The sequence below is a fragment of the Bos taurus genome, chromosome 3 (genome assembly GCF_002263795.3).
Source record: "Bos taurus isolate L1 Dominette 01449 registration number 42190680 breed Hereford chromosome 3, ARS-UCD2.0, whole genome shotgun sequence".
Taxonomy (NCBI): Eukaryota; Metazoa; Chordata; class Mammalia; order Artiodactyla; family Bovidae; genus Bos; species Bos taurus.
Window position 1 is genome coordinate 115313275 of NC_037330.1, and position 14801 is coordinate 115328075.

At 49.8% G+C, this 14801-nt stretch overlaps 1 protein-coding gene across 9 annotated transcripts in view; it reads left to right on the top strand.

Moving 5' to 3' along the window:
- The window catches only part of AGAP1 (ArfGAP with GTPase domain, ankyrin repeat and PH domain 1), a 561115-nt gene that overhangs the window by 269121 nt on the left and 277193 nt on the right, over positions 1 to 14801 (top strand). For all 9 annotated transcript variants that reach the window (XM_024990256.2, XM_024990257.2, XM_024990258.2 and 6 more), the window contains 2 exons: positions 7696 to 7823; positions 9358 to 9513. In XM_024990256.2, coding sequence (XP_024846024.1) covers positions 7696 to 7823; positions 9358 to 9513 — 284 coding nt within the window. The remainder of the gene's footprint in view (positions 1 to 7695; positions 7824 to 9357; positions 9514 to 14801) is intronic.

The window sequence follows — 14801 nt, forward strand, 5'->3', positions numbered from 1 at the left end:
AGACTCTTGAGAGTCCCTTGGACTGCAAGGAGATCCAGCCAGTCCATCCTAAAGGAGATCAGTCCTGGGTGTTCACTGGAAGGGCTGATGCTGAAGCTGAAACTCCAATACTTTGGCCACCTCATGCAAAGAGTTGACTCACTGGAAAAGACCCTGAAGCTGGGAAAGACTGAGGGCAGGAGGAGAAGGGGAAGGCAGAGGATGGAATGGCTGGATGGCATCACCGACTCAAAGGACAAGAATCTGAGCGAGCTCTGAGAAGTAGCGAAGGACAGGGAAGCCTGGCGTGCTGCACGCCGTGGGGTCACAAAGGGTCAGACACGACTGAGCCACTGAACAACAGCAGCAATGACCCCCAGCCTCGAAGTCAGACACGACTGAGCCACTGCACAACAGCAGCAATGACCCCCAGCCTCGAACTGTGCTTTTAAAATATTTTTGCGGAGTAAAAATTAGAGTCTCACACTAGTTGATTTTTTAAATTTTTTAATTGAAGGATAATCTCACGCTAGTTGGTTTTTCTAAGCGTGCCTGTTATAAACATTGAAATAGTCCTGTAATAGATCAATCATTCATACTTCAGTTCCCATCTAATGTTGTTCACTCAGAGCTCTCGCCTTTCCTGGTCTCAACAGCCTGCATCCAGCTCTTCCCAGTAGCCGAAGACCGCCCCCTTGCTCAGGCTTGGCCGGGTTCACACTCAGTCCCCAGTTGGCATCTGATGGTGGCTCCAGGATGTCGGTCAGCCATGCCTGCTCCTGCACTGCTGTGCTGAGCTGCGGCCCCCAGCTCCCCCAGGCCCCGGACTCACCCACTCCCCAGCGCAGCCTGAGAATGGGGGCCGCACTGCTCCTACAGCAGTGTTCACACCACGGAAGCAGACGTTGCTCATGGGGTCTTGCTGGGGGATGTCCAAGAGCAGATCCTTACACACCTGGTTAATGAGTTAAGTCTCCTGTACACTCGGGGAACTGGGGAAAGGCAGGTGAGAGGGTCGCCAGTCCTCAGCCTGATGGAGAAGCCCCTGCTCCCCTGGGACCTGGACAGGGAGCTGGTGGGGTTGTAGGATCTCAGTAAGTAGAGTGAAGAACGGATGGGGCAAAAGGGACCGCCCAGCCCAGTGTTTAAGTGGTTCTTGGTGCTCCTGTCTCTGCTAGAACCTTGGAGCTCTGGTTATGAGGTGCCTAGGACACTGCTTCCGGCTTGGGACTCCGAGAGGTGAGAGACCAGGTCACACACCCCGTCCCCTGCCTTCCCTTCCTTCTCTGGGCCCCTGGGTGGCGCTTCGAACATTCCTGTTAATTGACCGATTCCGGTAAATCATTCAAAGGAGAGAAGATATCTTGCGGATTACATTTGCTAACACTCACTGGACTATGCCAAAAATGTCATCATGGCTAATGAAATTTTAAAAAGCTTAAATGCTTAACTGTGGTGTTGGAGAAGACTCTTGAGAGTCCCTTGGACTGCAAGGAGATCCAACCAGTCCATCCTAAAGGAAATCAGTCCTGAGCGTTCATTGGAAGGACTGATGCTGAAGCTGAAACTCCAGTACTTTGGCCACCTGATCCAAAGAGCTAACTCATTTGAAAAGTCCCTGATGCTGGGAAAGATTGAGGGCAGGAGGAGAAGGGGACGACAGAGGATGAGATGGTTGGATGGCATCACCGACTCAATGGACATGAGTTTGGGTAGGCTCCGGGAGTTGGTGATGAACAGGGAGGCGTGGCGTGCTGCAGTCCATGAGAATGCAGAGTCAGACATGACTGAACAATTGAACTGAATTAGGTGCTTAATTATGGATGTCACAGACATCGAGTGGTACCGTTCAAGGGGAGTGTTAGAGACACCCCTGTCCGGGGACCTCGTCCCGTAAGTAGAGAGCTTGAGGCCAGGACCTGGTGTGAGTGATCATGTGTTGGGTTGGGGAGGAGTAGTTCCTATACCCAGGCACTAGGGATTCAGGGCTGAGAAGCAGAATTGCAGCCTTCAGCACAGCCCTGACTGCTGTGCCCCTGTGTGTGTGTGTGTAAACATGCATTGGTGCTCAGTCAAGACCTGGGTAAAACACTAGCACCTGTGGGTATTTGGGGTGCAGGGTCCCCCTGGAGGAACCTCATGGTTCGAGAGGACAGCTTATCTAGGAGAGGTGATGCTCGCGGTATGGATTCTGAGGAGGAACTGACCGTGAGGTCTGGGCCATGGTGGCAGCTTGTGTAGTGTGTTGTGGGAGGTGTGGTGGGTTCTCTCTGGCATGGCAGTGGGCCGCGAGGCTGGAGGGTGGTCGCGTCGAGTTGGGATTGCCTCCTGTCCCCTCTGGGGTTCTGAGCCAATTAAGAGATAAGATCCCTGAGGGTCAGATGATTCCTTGTTATGGGTAAAGCTGTACCAGGCAATAACGCTCATCTGGGTTTTCTTGTGTGAAAACCAGAAATGGACTGACTTGGTTCCAGCAGCAGGGCAGCCCTCGCCTTGCCCCTGAGCTCCAGGCACATGGCTCCTGATTGCAGGGGTGGAGAAGGCACAGCCTGTCCCAAGCTGGCAGCCACTTCAGTCACTTAAGTGGGTCGGGCCTTCGCAGGAGGGCTTGGGGAGAGGTCAAAAGAGTTGGGGCTGTGGGTCCCTGGCTCCGTGGGAAGTAATAACGGGAGTGGAGAGCCCTCCACTCCTCCACATGGAAGAGCCCCGTTTTGCTGAGAACTTTCAGCTCTGACATCGGTGTGATGACGGGACGTGTCGCAGGACTGTTAGTAGAAGCAGGTCAGGGAGAGCCTTACGAGGCTGCCTGCAGCGTGTTCTGTGGGCGGCAGTGATGCTGGAGACGGCAGGGACGGGGAATGGCCTTGGAGGCTGCCTGAGGAGCCGGCCACGGGCGGGTAGAGTTAGGGTCCAGGCAGTGGTCATGAAGATGAATTTATGAGAAATTCTGGTGGAAGAATCCATCTCTTCCGGCTCCTCTGTCCCTGCCCTGGCGTCGCAGGGGATGGTACAGTTAGAGTTGGGAGACGGCGTGAGACCCAGGCTGGGCCACATGGATGTCGAGGTGCATCTGGAGCGGGGGTGTAGAGTCAGTCGTTGGATCCACGGTCCCAGAAGCAGGAAGGACGCGGAGCAAGGCTGCATGGATTTGGGAGCCCTTGGCCGGAAGAGAAAACGGCAAAGAAAGAAGCCTCGAGGCACCAAACGTCCATCGAAGGAGGCTGCGAAAGAGGTTCTGCCAGAGAGGAGCCCTTGAGAGTCGGTGTCAGGGGAGGAGGAACCGTCAGTGGTGCCCAGGGCTGCCCAGAGGTCAAGCAGGAGGTGACCGGGCTTCCAGCTGGTCACCAGCAACCTTGGCAATGGCAGGTTTCAACCAAGGGCACAGAGAAGGAAGCCGGGTTGTGGTGGTCAGCACAAGGGAGGGGGCATCGGGGAGAGTCTGTGCCGGCACAGGGCAGAAGGGTGCACAGGCCCGTCCTGGGAGCGCCGGGGTCTGGCGGGGCAGTGTTGCGAGCACTCCTGGAGGCAGATGGACTGCGTCTGAGCCCCTCCTCTGCCGATGGCTCCCCCTGCCTTGTTTTCCTCATCTGCAAAATGGGACTGTACGGGTTAAATGGGTTAGTAGACAGGATGCTCAGGGCTTCCCTGGTGACCCAGCGGTAAAGAATCCTCCTGCCAATGCAGGAGACCCGGGTTTGATCCCTGGGTTGGAAAGATCCCCTGGAGAAGGGAATGGCAACCCACTACAGTATTCTTGCCTGGAGAATCCCATGGACAGAGGAGCCTGGCGGGCTACAGTCCACGGGGCTGCAAAGAGTCAGAGACGACTTAGGTGCTAAACAGCGGCAGACATGATGCTCAGCCTCCTGGCCCGTTGTTCAGGTGTAAAGGTCAAAGGTGGTGGGGGAGGGAAAGAAGGGGGAGAGGGGAGGAGAGGAGGATGCCCCCCAGATCCTGGTGAGCGGTGGACCTGACTCCCTTGAGGGGACCAGACTCATTCTTTCTGCTCCTCCTTCAGTGCAAATGATTTGAGAACCAGAAGAAGCAGAAATTGGGCATTAGGCCAGGTTTTAATGAGGTCTTATTTGGGAGCTATCCGAGAGTCTTATTTTTACACACTAATTAAAGGGTGTCATTTATCATCTCTCCAATAGAAAATTCAAAATCTGTGCAGAAAGTAACTGTGTAACTCGCTTTTTCTGGTTGCTTCAGTTCTTGAATCAACTTCTTTTTAATTGAAGAAGGGAAGTATATTTGTGAAAGTATAATCAAGGGCACAGTTGAAAACTAAAGATCTCAAGGTCATCACGCAGGTCGAGAAGGGGCCACTGCCAGCCCCCAGTAGCCACTCAGGCCTCTCCCAGGTCGTGGAAGTTGCTTCCTTATTTTTGAAGTTGCTACAGTGAGATTATGGATACAGTTAAAGGGTATCTATCACCCAAGTAAAACTTCAAAATTGTGGAGGGTGCGATACTTACTCACTCATTTGTTTATATTTGAGTGTATTTAATATTTTTCCCTTCCAGTTTGACTGAGCTATAACCGACACACCATGTAAGGTACACAGTGCAGTGACTCAACTTGCATCGTGAAATGATATCGCAGTGAGTTTAGTGAACATCCACCACCTCATATAGATAAAAAATTAAAGAAATGGAAACATATCTTCCTTTGATGAGAGCACCTAGAATGCACTCTGTTAATGACTTTCATCTGTAACAAGAGCAGTGTTGATTATGTTTTATCACATTGTATGTTAGTCCCTAGGAAGCGACTTTTAAGACAGCACCAAGCACTGCTGTTAGAATACCAGGTTGATGAGATTGGTTAGCGTCTGGTGGCGTGCTGCTGTTCATGCAGTCGCAAAGAGTCAGACACGACTCAGCGACTGAACAGCAACAACACCTGGGAAGGGAGGAAACAATTTCAGGGTCTGACCCCGACAGCATTTCAGACTTGGGCTTAGCTCCTGTGGCAGCTTTATACAAAAGCATGGCGCCAAAACTGGCAAAACATCACAGCTTGATGATAAAGGGTCCAGATCCTTTTAAGTCAGCTCAAGTGATTGTGTTTCTGTTTTATTCATTCATTGCATGTACTTATATAAAATATGTAACATTCACTTGTGGAGTGATTAAATGCAGACAAAACTCAGTGATTATAAAGATTGCCCAGCCAGTGTAATCTGAGGGGTAAGTAAGATTCATGTTTTAAGTCGACTGACCTTCAGATGTTCTGGATATCAGGCGCAGTTGATGGCTATAGTTACAGGAGAACAGATATCAGGCGCAGTTGATGACTGGAGTTACAGAACAGAGCCTCCCTGCTCTGGGACCCCATTTCCCGTGAGCTGTTACTGGGGAGGAGGCCTCATCCACGTACGTGGCCCAACCCAGCTCTGTGGCCACAGTGGGCGGGAGGCTTTTCACTGTGAAAAAGAAGGTGGCTCAGCCTCACAAAACAGTCACTGTGTCTCCTCGTCCTTCTTGAGTCCGATACTTCCATTGTCCCCTAGGAAGTGCCCCCCACTTTGATGGGTTATCCTGTATTTCTGATGCAGTCTATGTATTTTAGCACAAAATATTTGTAACTCATTTCCTTGCTTCCGTCTGTGGGTAGACATAAAAATAATGGTGAAATAAAACAAATAGAGTTAAAAGTTCTAGTTAGGCTTAAAAGAATGCTATGAGTTATTAGAGGCTGTGACTTCATATTTTGTTATAAATGTGGCAAAGCCGTAATTGCATGGACAGAAGAACCTTGGTACTTAATGTGTGGTTGATGCTTTGCACGGCCCTTTCAGTCCCCATGTGGGAGTCTTATGGGTAAAGGTTCTCTCTGCCCATGGACTTGCTCTTTCTAGCCTCCGTGTGAGGAGGAGAGAAAATTCTTTTCCATTTGGAGTGTCATAAAATGAGGATTTTAATAATGTGTTTGACTTGTTTTAGAAAGTTTCTCAACTCTCCCCCTTAGAGTGTAAAACACTTAGAGAATGTCTATAGAGTTGTCCAAATAGTTTTGCCCTGTTTAATTCTGATGTTTACGCTTTTTCTGTGAGATTTAAGATGAAATCCTGTATGGTCATCCAACTGAATAGTAGCTCTGAGGTCAGGAGGAGAATAAAAATGCATTATTAGAGTTGATCATCAAAATAAAAAAGTTCTTTCTTTTTGTTTTTTAATGGAAGTAAATTGGCGGTCACCCTGACGGTCGTGATTGTAAGTTATTTAACTTTCGGTCTCGGAATCTCAGCTCACCTATACAGCACATGTTTTGCAGGTGTTGGGAGCTGTTCTTGGGTTTTAGTTTCGAGTTCGCATAATGATTTTTGAAATATTCGAATGTGCATCTTCAAAGACCCCAGATCAATACGCCAATGGCTTTGAAATGACAGAGTGCTGCGATATTCCTCTGTAATTTAAACATGATTAGCTGATGAAGGTTATGATCAATACACTATGGGAAGATAAATTAATTGATATCATCCTTTCAGGATGATAAGAGGCCTATCGGAGGTGGGATGTAACTGATGAGGCTGCTGTTTGGTCTCTGTGAGCCATTTTTTATATATTGCATTTCCACTTAATCATGTTTATACATCATTCATTTACATGAAAGCCGTGAGCTGTGGACAAACCAGCTCCTTATTAACACTGTATTCATTTGGACAAGAAATGATCCGCGGCCACTGTGTGCTCCTTCTGTGTCATAACCTGCTGCTGGGGGCAGTGCGTGTTCCTTTGCATGGATGTCTTTAAAAATAGCCACTCTGGGCAAAGACAAGGATTGAATATCATTGAACTTAATTACAGCTCGTCCCCAAAGACACACGTCTACTCAAATAAAACCTGCAGTTATTCTCCTGTAGTGACACCTATTGGTGTAGGAAGAGTTTTCTAATCCTTGACTTCCTTTCCAATTAAATCCAGTATGCCTTATCAGCCAGCCTATTTGCCAGAAGTTATGACTGGTGGAATTTAGATTTGTATTGATTAAGATAAACTTTCAATGTGTGTAGCTGTATATTTAAATTAAAAAAAATATTTGAGATAATTACATGTCCTTGAATATAATTCTATGCGGTCACTTGTAGAGTTGAGAGTAATTCTTTAGGCTATGCAAAAATAAATAAATAAATAAATAAATAAAATAGATTTTTTGGTTCCCAAAAGGATTTGGTTTAAATTCCCCTGTCTTATTTAGGATGATTTTTGCTGCAAGTAATTGGGGAGAAAAAATCATTAGAATGATTTAAACAAGATAGATGTGTATTTTTTGTGGTTTACCTATAAAGCTTCTGAGGCAGTCTGCACAGGGCTGTCAAGGGCTTATGTCCCACCAAGTGTGGCTTCTACCCCCCAAGGTCACTGCCAGGGCTGCAGCTGGAAGGAAAAGGTCATAAGGGAGAAATAGGCCAAGGGCATCTCTCTTGAGGGAGCTTCCGGGATGCTGCCACATGACCCTCCTGCTGACATCCTATTGGCCAGGACTTGCCTGCGTGGCCACGTTTATCTGGGGGGCAGGGGGATGGACCAGGGGAAGCCCCAGGGAATGGCGTGTCTCTTCTGGTCATCCTGTGCTCGACTGAAAGTCGGGAATTATGTTAACTGTGGACCCGGGGGACAGTGGATGATGGGGGCGGTCCTGGGCCTCTGCCACGTGCCCTGGGTTTGGAGAGCGGCCTCACAGAGACCTCCTCTGTCTCCTTGCCCTCAGTTGCCCAGAAGATTGTCGCCACGAGGAAGAAGCAGCAGCTGTCCATAGGTCCCTGCAAGTCCCTCCCCAACTCGCCCAGCCACTCGTCAGTCTGCTCCGCACAGGTGTCCGCCGTGCACATCAGCCAGGTATGTCGGTCCCCTGAGAGGCTGGGCTGAAAGGCAGGTACGAGCCCGGGAGGACATGCCTGCCAAAGAGGGTGCTCACCCAGCTCCAAGGTGGATTTCCTGTTTGTTTCAACTTTGCAAATAACAGCGTGTCTGTAGCTCACATAACATCTTCAGAAACTGCTGTGGCCCAGTGGTTTTTATGGGAATCAGTCTTTAATGCTCCCATCTCCATGCTGTCTCTGCTCTTGATTTAAATGACCCCGAGTTAGTCCTTGTTCTCGTCTGCTTGTAGGCTGAGCAGTTGTGGGTAAATCTCATTGGCTCATCCCACAATATGCTTCAAGATGGTAGCAGTTCTGGGTTAGAGTCCCCTTTTCCCTTATGGCCCTATGGAAACTGATAACTTTTTTTTTTAAGTCTTTGCTGAATGTTACAATAATGCTTCCCTTGTTTTATATTTTATGGGTTTTTTTGGCCACGTGTGTGCATGTCGGAACTTAGCTTCTCGAAGAAGGATCTTAACCTCTGGACCACCAGAGAAGTCCCGCTAGTATCTTTCTAGTGCAACATTTTGCTGTTTATTTGGAAGCAAATAATATATAAGTCACTTTGAAGAACCTAACCAAAATCCCAGAGAGGAACGGTTGGCTTATCTTTGCCTGCTGTCCTGTCTTCGGTTTACATTTCTCAGACAGGTGTTATGTTGATACTTTTTAAACAGATTTAGCGAGAAGGTTAGGCAACCTCTGTTTGGTTCCTTGAGGAGAAGGGAAGTGCATTTACAGGAGGGCCCTACAAAGGTACCGTCAAGGCTGTTAACGTCCCCACCACTGGCATCTACAATTCTCTCTGAATTTTGAAGTATCTTCCAGATGCATCCACATTTCTAAGAGGTCATTTTCTTTTTTTAAAACTTTTTTTTTAATATAATTGATTCACAGCATTGCATTAATTTCTGCTGTATAGCAGAGTGTCATTTATACACGTATTAATACATACATCCCTTCTCTTTTAGATTCTTTGTCCATAGAGGCCATTACAGAGTGTTGAGCATTATTCCTCGTGCTGTGCAGCAGGTCCTTATTAGTCATCTTTTTATATATAGTAGTGTGTATGTGTCAATCCCAGTCTCCCGATTTATCCCTCTAAGAGGTCATTTTCAAAATGTGAGTTCTGGTCCTCTGGGGCACAATTGTGCTCTTTCTGCCTCTAATCTAGCGCAGTGAAGGGAACCACGGAAACCACTTAGTTCAACCAGTCCCTTCCTTTTTCAGAGGAAATAGAAAATAATTACATTTTCACTCTGAAGAAAAATTAAACGAAAGAGATTTCCCTGCCTTCAGTCCCTTTTCTTAGCTGAAATGACGCCGAGCTGATCGCTCTCTTCTAGAAGGACACCGAGCATCCTTCATGCCGATGCCACCAGCCAGTGGGAGGGGCCGGCGCGCCGGTCCGGCTGCACCTGCTGTGTGTGACTTACGGTCCCACGCAGGTGGTGAGTGAGGCTCCCGGGGCGGGTCCCTAACGCAGCCTTGGCTTCGGATCGTTGCAGACGAGTAACGGCGGCGGGAGCCTGAGCGACTACTCCTCCTCCGTGCCGTCCACGCCGAGCACCAGCCAGAAGGAGCTCCGCATCGACGTGCCGCCCGCAGCCAACACGCCCACGCCCGTCCGCAAGCAGTCCAAGCGCCGGTCCAACCTCTTCACTGTGAGTGTTCCCCGGGGCTCGGAGCGTGGGTCCCGAGACGGTCACCGAGTGGTCCTCTGGCCGCCAGGTGGTCAGGAAGGGCGCTGAGTTCCGTGGGCGTCTCAGAATATTGCGGGATGCCGAGGTGCGGGTGCTGAGCAAGCTGGGACGTGCTCAGTTGCAGGGAGTCAGAAACGAAGAGCCAGGAGTCGGATAAAGGTGTCCCTGGTCCTGCGACTCTCTTAGTCTCCCGTTAGACACGTGCAGGTGGCAGACTGCCAGGACTCCCCGCACGTGCGCATCCAGCCTTCGAGATGAGATGTGTAAGCCCTATAGGCGGACAAACCCCCTGCTCCTTAGGCTGGAGCGCCGAGGACTTCCTCGGGGTCTGTAGAGGCTCACAGGCCTGTCCACTTGGAATTTTCTTCAGAACCATATGCAGGGCTCTGGTGTGCATCAGCTCTCAGGGCTCAGGTTTATGAGCTCGGAATCTGTGCATGGGAACCAGGCGTGTATAGTTTTTTAAAAGCTCCCTGAGCGGTTGGGCTGTCCCCTTTACAACAGAGGACACAAAAGCGTGGCCACCCTGTCCATCCCCTTACACACAAAAGACATTACCAATCAATGGTGGAGAAGGCTTTGCAGTTGAGCCCAGAACTCCAGACTCAGAACTCGGGGCAGAGCTACTGCCGTGCATGGCTGGAGTCATTTGACTTGAGAAGAACACTTTCCCTCCTGGGACTAGGTCTGTGCATTATGAGTATACAAGCTTTCAAACCAGGGCTTCTCATCCAGATGCTTTTGCTCTGCCAGGAGTTTGGCAGTTTCTGGAGAAGGTCTGAGTTGTCTCAGCTTGGGGTGGGGTGGGGGGGTGTGGGCGTGGTCTTGCAGAGTTCTAGTCTGGGTACCAGCCACGGAGGCGTTCAACATCCCACAGTGCACAGGCTGGCCGCACAAAAAAGATGTCTCCAGCATCCAGTGTCTTGTCTTAGAAACAAAAATTTGACTTGTCTTAGAAAGTTGCTCAACTCTAGCATACAGCGTCAGGGTGCTCTGTTTCCAGCCAGGTGATTTCTCCTCTTGGTTGGTCCCTGTGTTGGGAAGATCCCCTGGAGAAGGGAATGGCAACCCACTCCAGTATTCTTGCCTGGAGAATCCCACGGACAGAGGAGCCTGGCAGGCTACCGTCCATGGGGTTGCAAAGATTTGGACACGACTGAGTGACTGACCCTTTTTCTTGATTGATTATAACTGACTTCAGTGCAAAGAAGTTCAATATTTCCTGGCTCGAGCTAAAGGAGGCTTCTACAGAGGTAGCCACAAGTCTGTTATCTGACCCACTGCCCTGATTTGGAGATGGCAGGGGTTTGTTTGTTTGTTATTTTGGTGGTGCAGCACGTGGGATCTTAGTTCCCTGGACAGGGATCGAACCTGCGCCCCCTGTATTGGAAGTGGGGAATCTTACTGTTGGACAGCCGCAGAAGTCCCTGGAGATGGCGTTCTCCATGGTGAAGGAGGGCGCCAGGCACAGCGGACCCCTGGCCCCCTCCACCATGTCCACGACAGTTTCCCATCAGATGGTCTTCGTTGCCGGGCTGTGTTGCCAGCAGCACGCACTCCCTCCTCACAACTGCTCCCTTCCTCAGCTCCTTGCCCCATGCCATGTAAGTTCCGGCAGCCGCTGCTGTTGGAGGGCCAGAGTGAGGATCAGACAGGCTCAGCCCCTGGCCTCCACTGCCTGGGGCTGTGTGACCTTGGGCAAGGAACTCAACCTCTCTGAACCGGAAACAGCAGTAGTTGCAGAGAGGTTGCTAGAAGATTCCCTGTAGGGGTGACGAGTCCTTTGCTTTCATTTTTATCTCACCACCCCAGTGTTATGGAGTGACTTACATTAGTGCATAAGCAAAAGTGGCTGTAGATTGGGAGGGAGGTACTTAGGTGTGTGCAAAATGCAGGGACCTACCTGATATGCTTAGAGACATCCACTACGAGACGCTGCACTGTGGGATTTCTTCAGACACGCTGAGAACAGCAGCAGTCACCTAAACAGCACTCGTGGCTTATCCATCCACCTGTCACACGTGTGCACACCCAGGTGGGGGCTTCCAGGTGAGGCGGGGTCACCTCAGAGAACAGGCCGTGGATTGACCCAGGGCTCCGGGGACCTGAGGAGAGCCCACTGCTGAAGGCGCAGAGAGGGCAGGTGGGCCGTGAGCGGGACACCGGCATAGCAGGGAGGAGGGGCCCTGGAATGTGGGCCAGGGCATGTTCTGTGTGTTTGACACTTCTTCTAGGGCATGGCAGGAGGACGGGACACCCAGGCTCACGACACCTCCTCAGGGTCACCTTTCTTGGTCATTGGCTTTGGTCTGTCTTCAAGGCAAGAGGCAAGAAGCTGGGAAGTCTCTTTGAAATGGGGCTGCTCCAGCACATTCCATCCCACACCTATGTGGGCACCTCTGGGGTCTGAAGGTGCTGGAAAGTAGTGTCCTGGGCCCTGCCCACTGGGTACCTGCCAAAGGAGACATGTTTAAGGCAGGAAGAAGCAGATGAACAGGTGATAACTGTTCATAACAGATAAACAGATAACTCAGGTGATAAGCCTGCCCTTCCCTGCTGCTGTCTGCACGGCCAGATTTGTTTTCCATCAGGCGTGGGTGTCGTCAGAGTCAACCTGGGTTCAAGAGGAGGTGGACGGCGATGGGGGTGCTGCCCGCCCAGAGGAGAGCAGACGGATGGGACCCCCACCTCCGCAGTTGGAGCCGTGCACACATGTATACACTGAGTCCAGGCGCCCAGACAGCGGCCAGCTGTCCAGGCCAGGTGGGGCAGGGCCAGAACCAGTGCAGACCCGTCCTTATGGTGACTGGAAATCCCCATTGATCGTGTCGTAATTAATGCAGCTGGTGATGGAGGCGAGGGCCTGCCTGTGAACCAGGGCAGGGTCGAGGCTCGATCTCTCCGTGTTGGAAAGTGGCCTGAGAGTAAATCCTTTCAGAAGCTGAATCCATTGCACTGTTGATCCTAGTGGGAACAGGAATCGGGGTCATGAAGAAGCTACCTTCACGGCAGGTTTGCTCATGGCGTTGAAGAAGACTGAAAACCTGCATCTTCATCACTGCCAGCTTTGACACCGAACAAAGCGCCGGCGTGATGGTGATGGTGACGGGTGGGCGTTGCACGCTGAAGATCTCAGAAGTGATAACTCCACTAGATGTCAGTGTCACCCAGGGAATGACAAGAGGCAAATTGATTTCGAAATCGTGGCCAATTAAGAAACTAGATTCTCCTTGTTACCGGCTTGCTCCTATTCTTAAATATGTAAAATGTCATAACCTCCTCATCCCTGGCGATTGTTAGTAATCACTGGCTTCAATTAGCGAAAAGCGCATTTATTGAAAAATGTGTATTAGGAGGACGGAAGTGCCCTACATCGACCAATCTTAGTGAATAAAAACCCACTCAGGCTGGGACGGTAATGCCCAGATGAAGGAGCTTCGTTTTCCTTACTTACGAAGATCCTCCTAAAGAGGCCAGCGTTAATTAAGTTGTACACGCACCAGTCTGCAAACACCGTGCTTATAAATTTTATAAATGACCTGTAGTGTGCCACCCTGGGCTAATGTTCTTCAGTCCCAGATGCTTCTGTCTGTATACACACACATGCAAAAATAAGCAAAAATCTGAGCAAAAATAAATCACACACACCTTTTACAAAAGACTACAAACTTGCAGATCTCTCTTATAGTAGCAAGTTTTGTGTTCTGTTGGCAGTAGGAACCATCAGTCACTAATAAAAAAGCTGAATGATATTGTATCTTGCTTGTTTCTTTGAAAAAAAAATTATTTTGAAAAAAATATTTAAAGGCTATATCCATCGAATTCCTGCTTCTGTAATATATGCTCTTAGGATGAGTAGTTTCATAGCCCTGATTTATTAACATGTGGTTCAAATGTTTTATTAGTAAGTATTTTCAAACATACAGGAATTTTAAAACACATGCATATACTCACCCTGCAGCTCATAGACTGCGAGCATTTTTCTGCCACTGCTGCTGCTACTTCTAGGAATAACCCCGTCATAGATAAAGAGTGCACCTCCAGAATATCCATCCCCCTACCCCCCCAGCCCCCCATCTGGGGATCGGCATTCCTTTGGATGCAGTGTCTGTTATCTGCGTCCACGGCTTAAACTCACTCCTCTATGTGTCCGCAAATTGTCCGGTGGACAATTTATAATCCTGATGTCACTTACATGCTTATTTCTCAAAGCTTGCCATATAATGCCGACACCCCAGAATAGAGCCAAGCATACCCAGTAACCAAAGATTGTGAAAAGCCATTACCCAGTTCATAGAGACTCTCTGTAAAAAATAAGGCAGAGGATTGATAGCATAAATAGACCTGTTTGAACGGTATTTTGTCTTCTGCAGGGCAGGGAGCGAGGGTCCTGTGACGTGCGCTCCAGCAGGCTTGGACTCGCTCATCAGTTGCAGGGGGGAAGCCGGGTCTCAGTGTGGTAGCGAGGGCACTTGGCCGTGATGCTCCTTGTTCTCGGGAGCAGGCCGCTGGTGGGGCGCCCCTCACAGCTGTCTTTATCACCTGAGGGGCGGCTGAACGTGTGTCTGACGAAGGAGGTGGTGATTAGGTTTATCCTAGCCTTCCTTTCTGCTGCGTTCACTGTGCAGAGGCTCTGCGGTCGCTCTCCCGGCCCCCCGTGGCTTTCTGTGTTGGGTGTGATAAACTCTTGTTAGGGTTCTGGTGGTGTGCCAGGCGGGTGCCTTGCACACTCACTCCTGACCCCCCAGCAGCGGTACCCAGGGCAGCTTTGGATCTGACGCTTTCGCGGAGCCTTTTGAGTGGCATTGTGAGGCTGTGCTGTGGGTGCTGTAGTCTCAGGGCTGGCAGACATAGCAGGAGAACTTCCTGGGAATCCATACGTGCTGCGGTGTTTTATGTCCAACGGGTTTGTTGCAGTTTGGCTGTTGGATTTCTGTTTTATGAAATATATCGCAGACTGCTGTACCAAAAGTCACTGTAGGATGGAGAGACAGTAAACCCTTCTGCCTAACAAATTATCACCACTCTGTCCATGAAGTTTTAGTTTTATGGTTCTCTCCAGCCAAGTGTGAGAGTCATCGGGAATTTCTGCTGCATTTTGGCGGGGAAGTTTTCCCTCAGTTTCTACCTCATTCATCTCAGGGTATGTGATCAGACGTGGAGTTTAGTTCCTGATCCTGCTTCCTCTAGAATCTGGAATTCTCTGACAACAGAGTGGCTGTGGAGACAGATGTGCTGCCTTGAGGAAG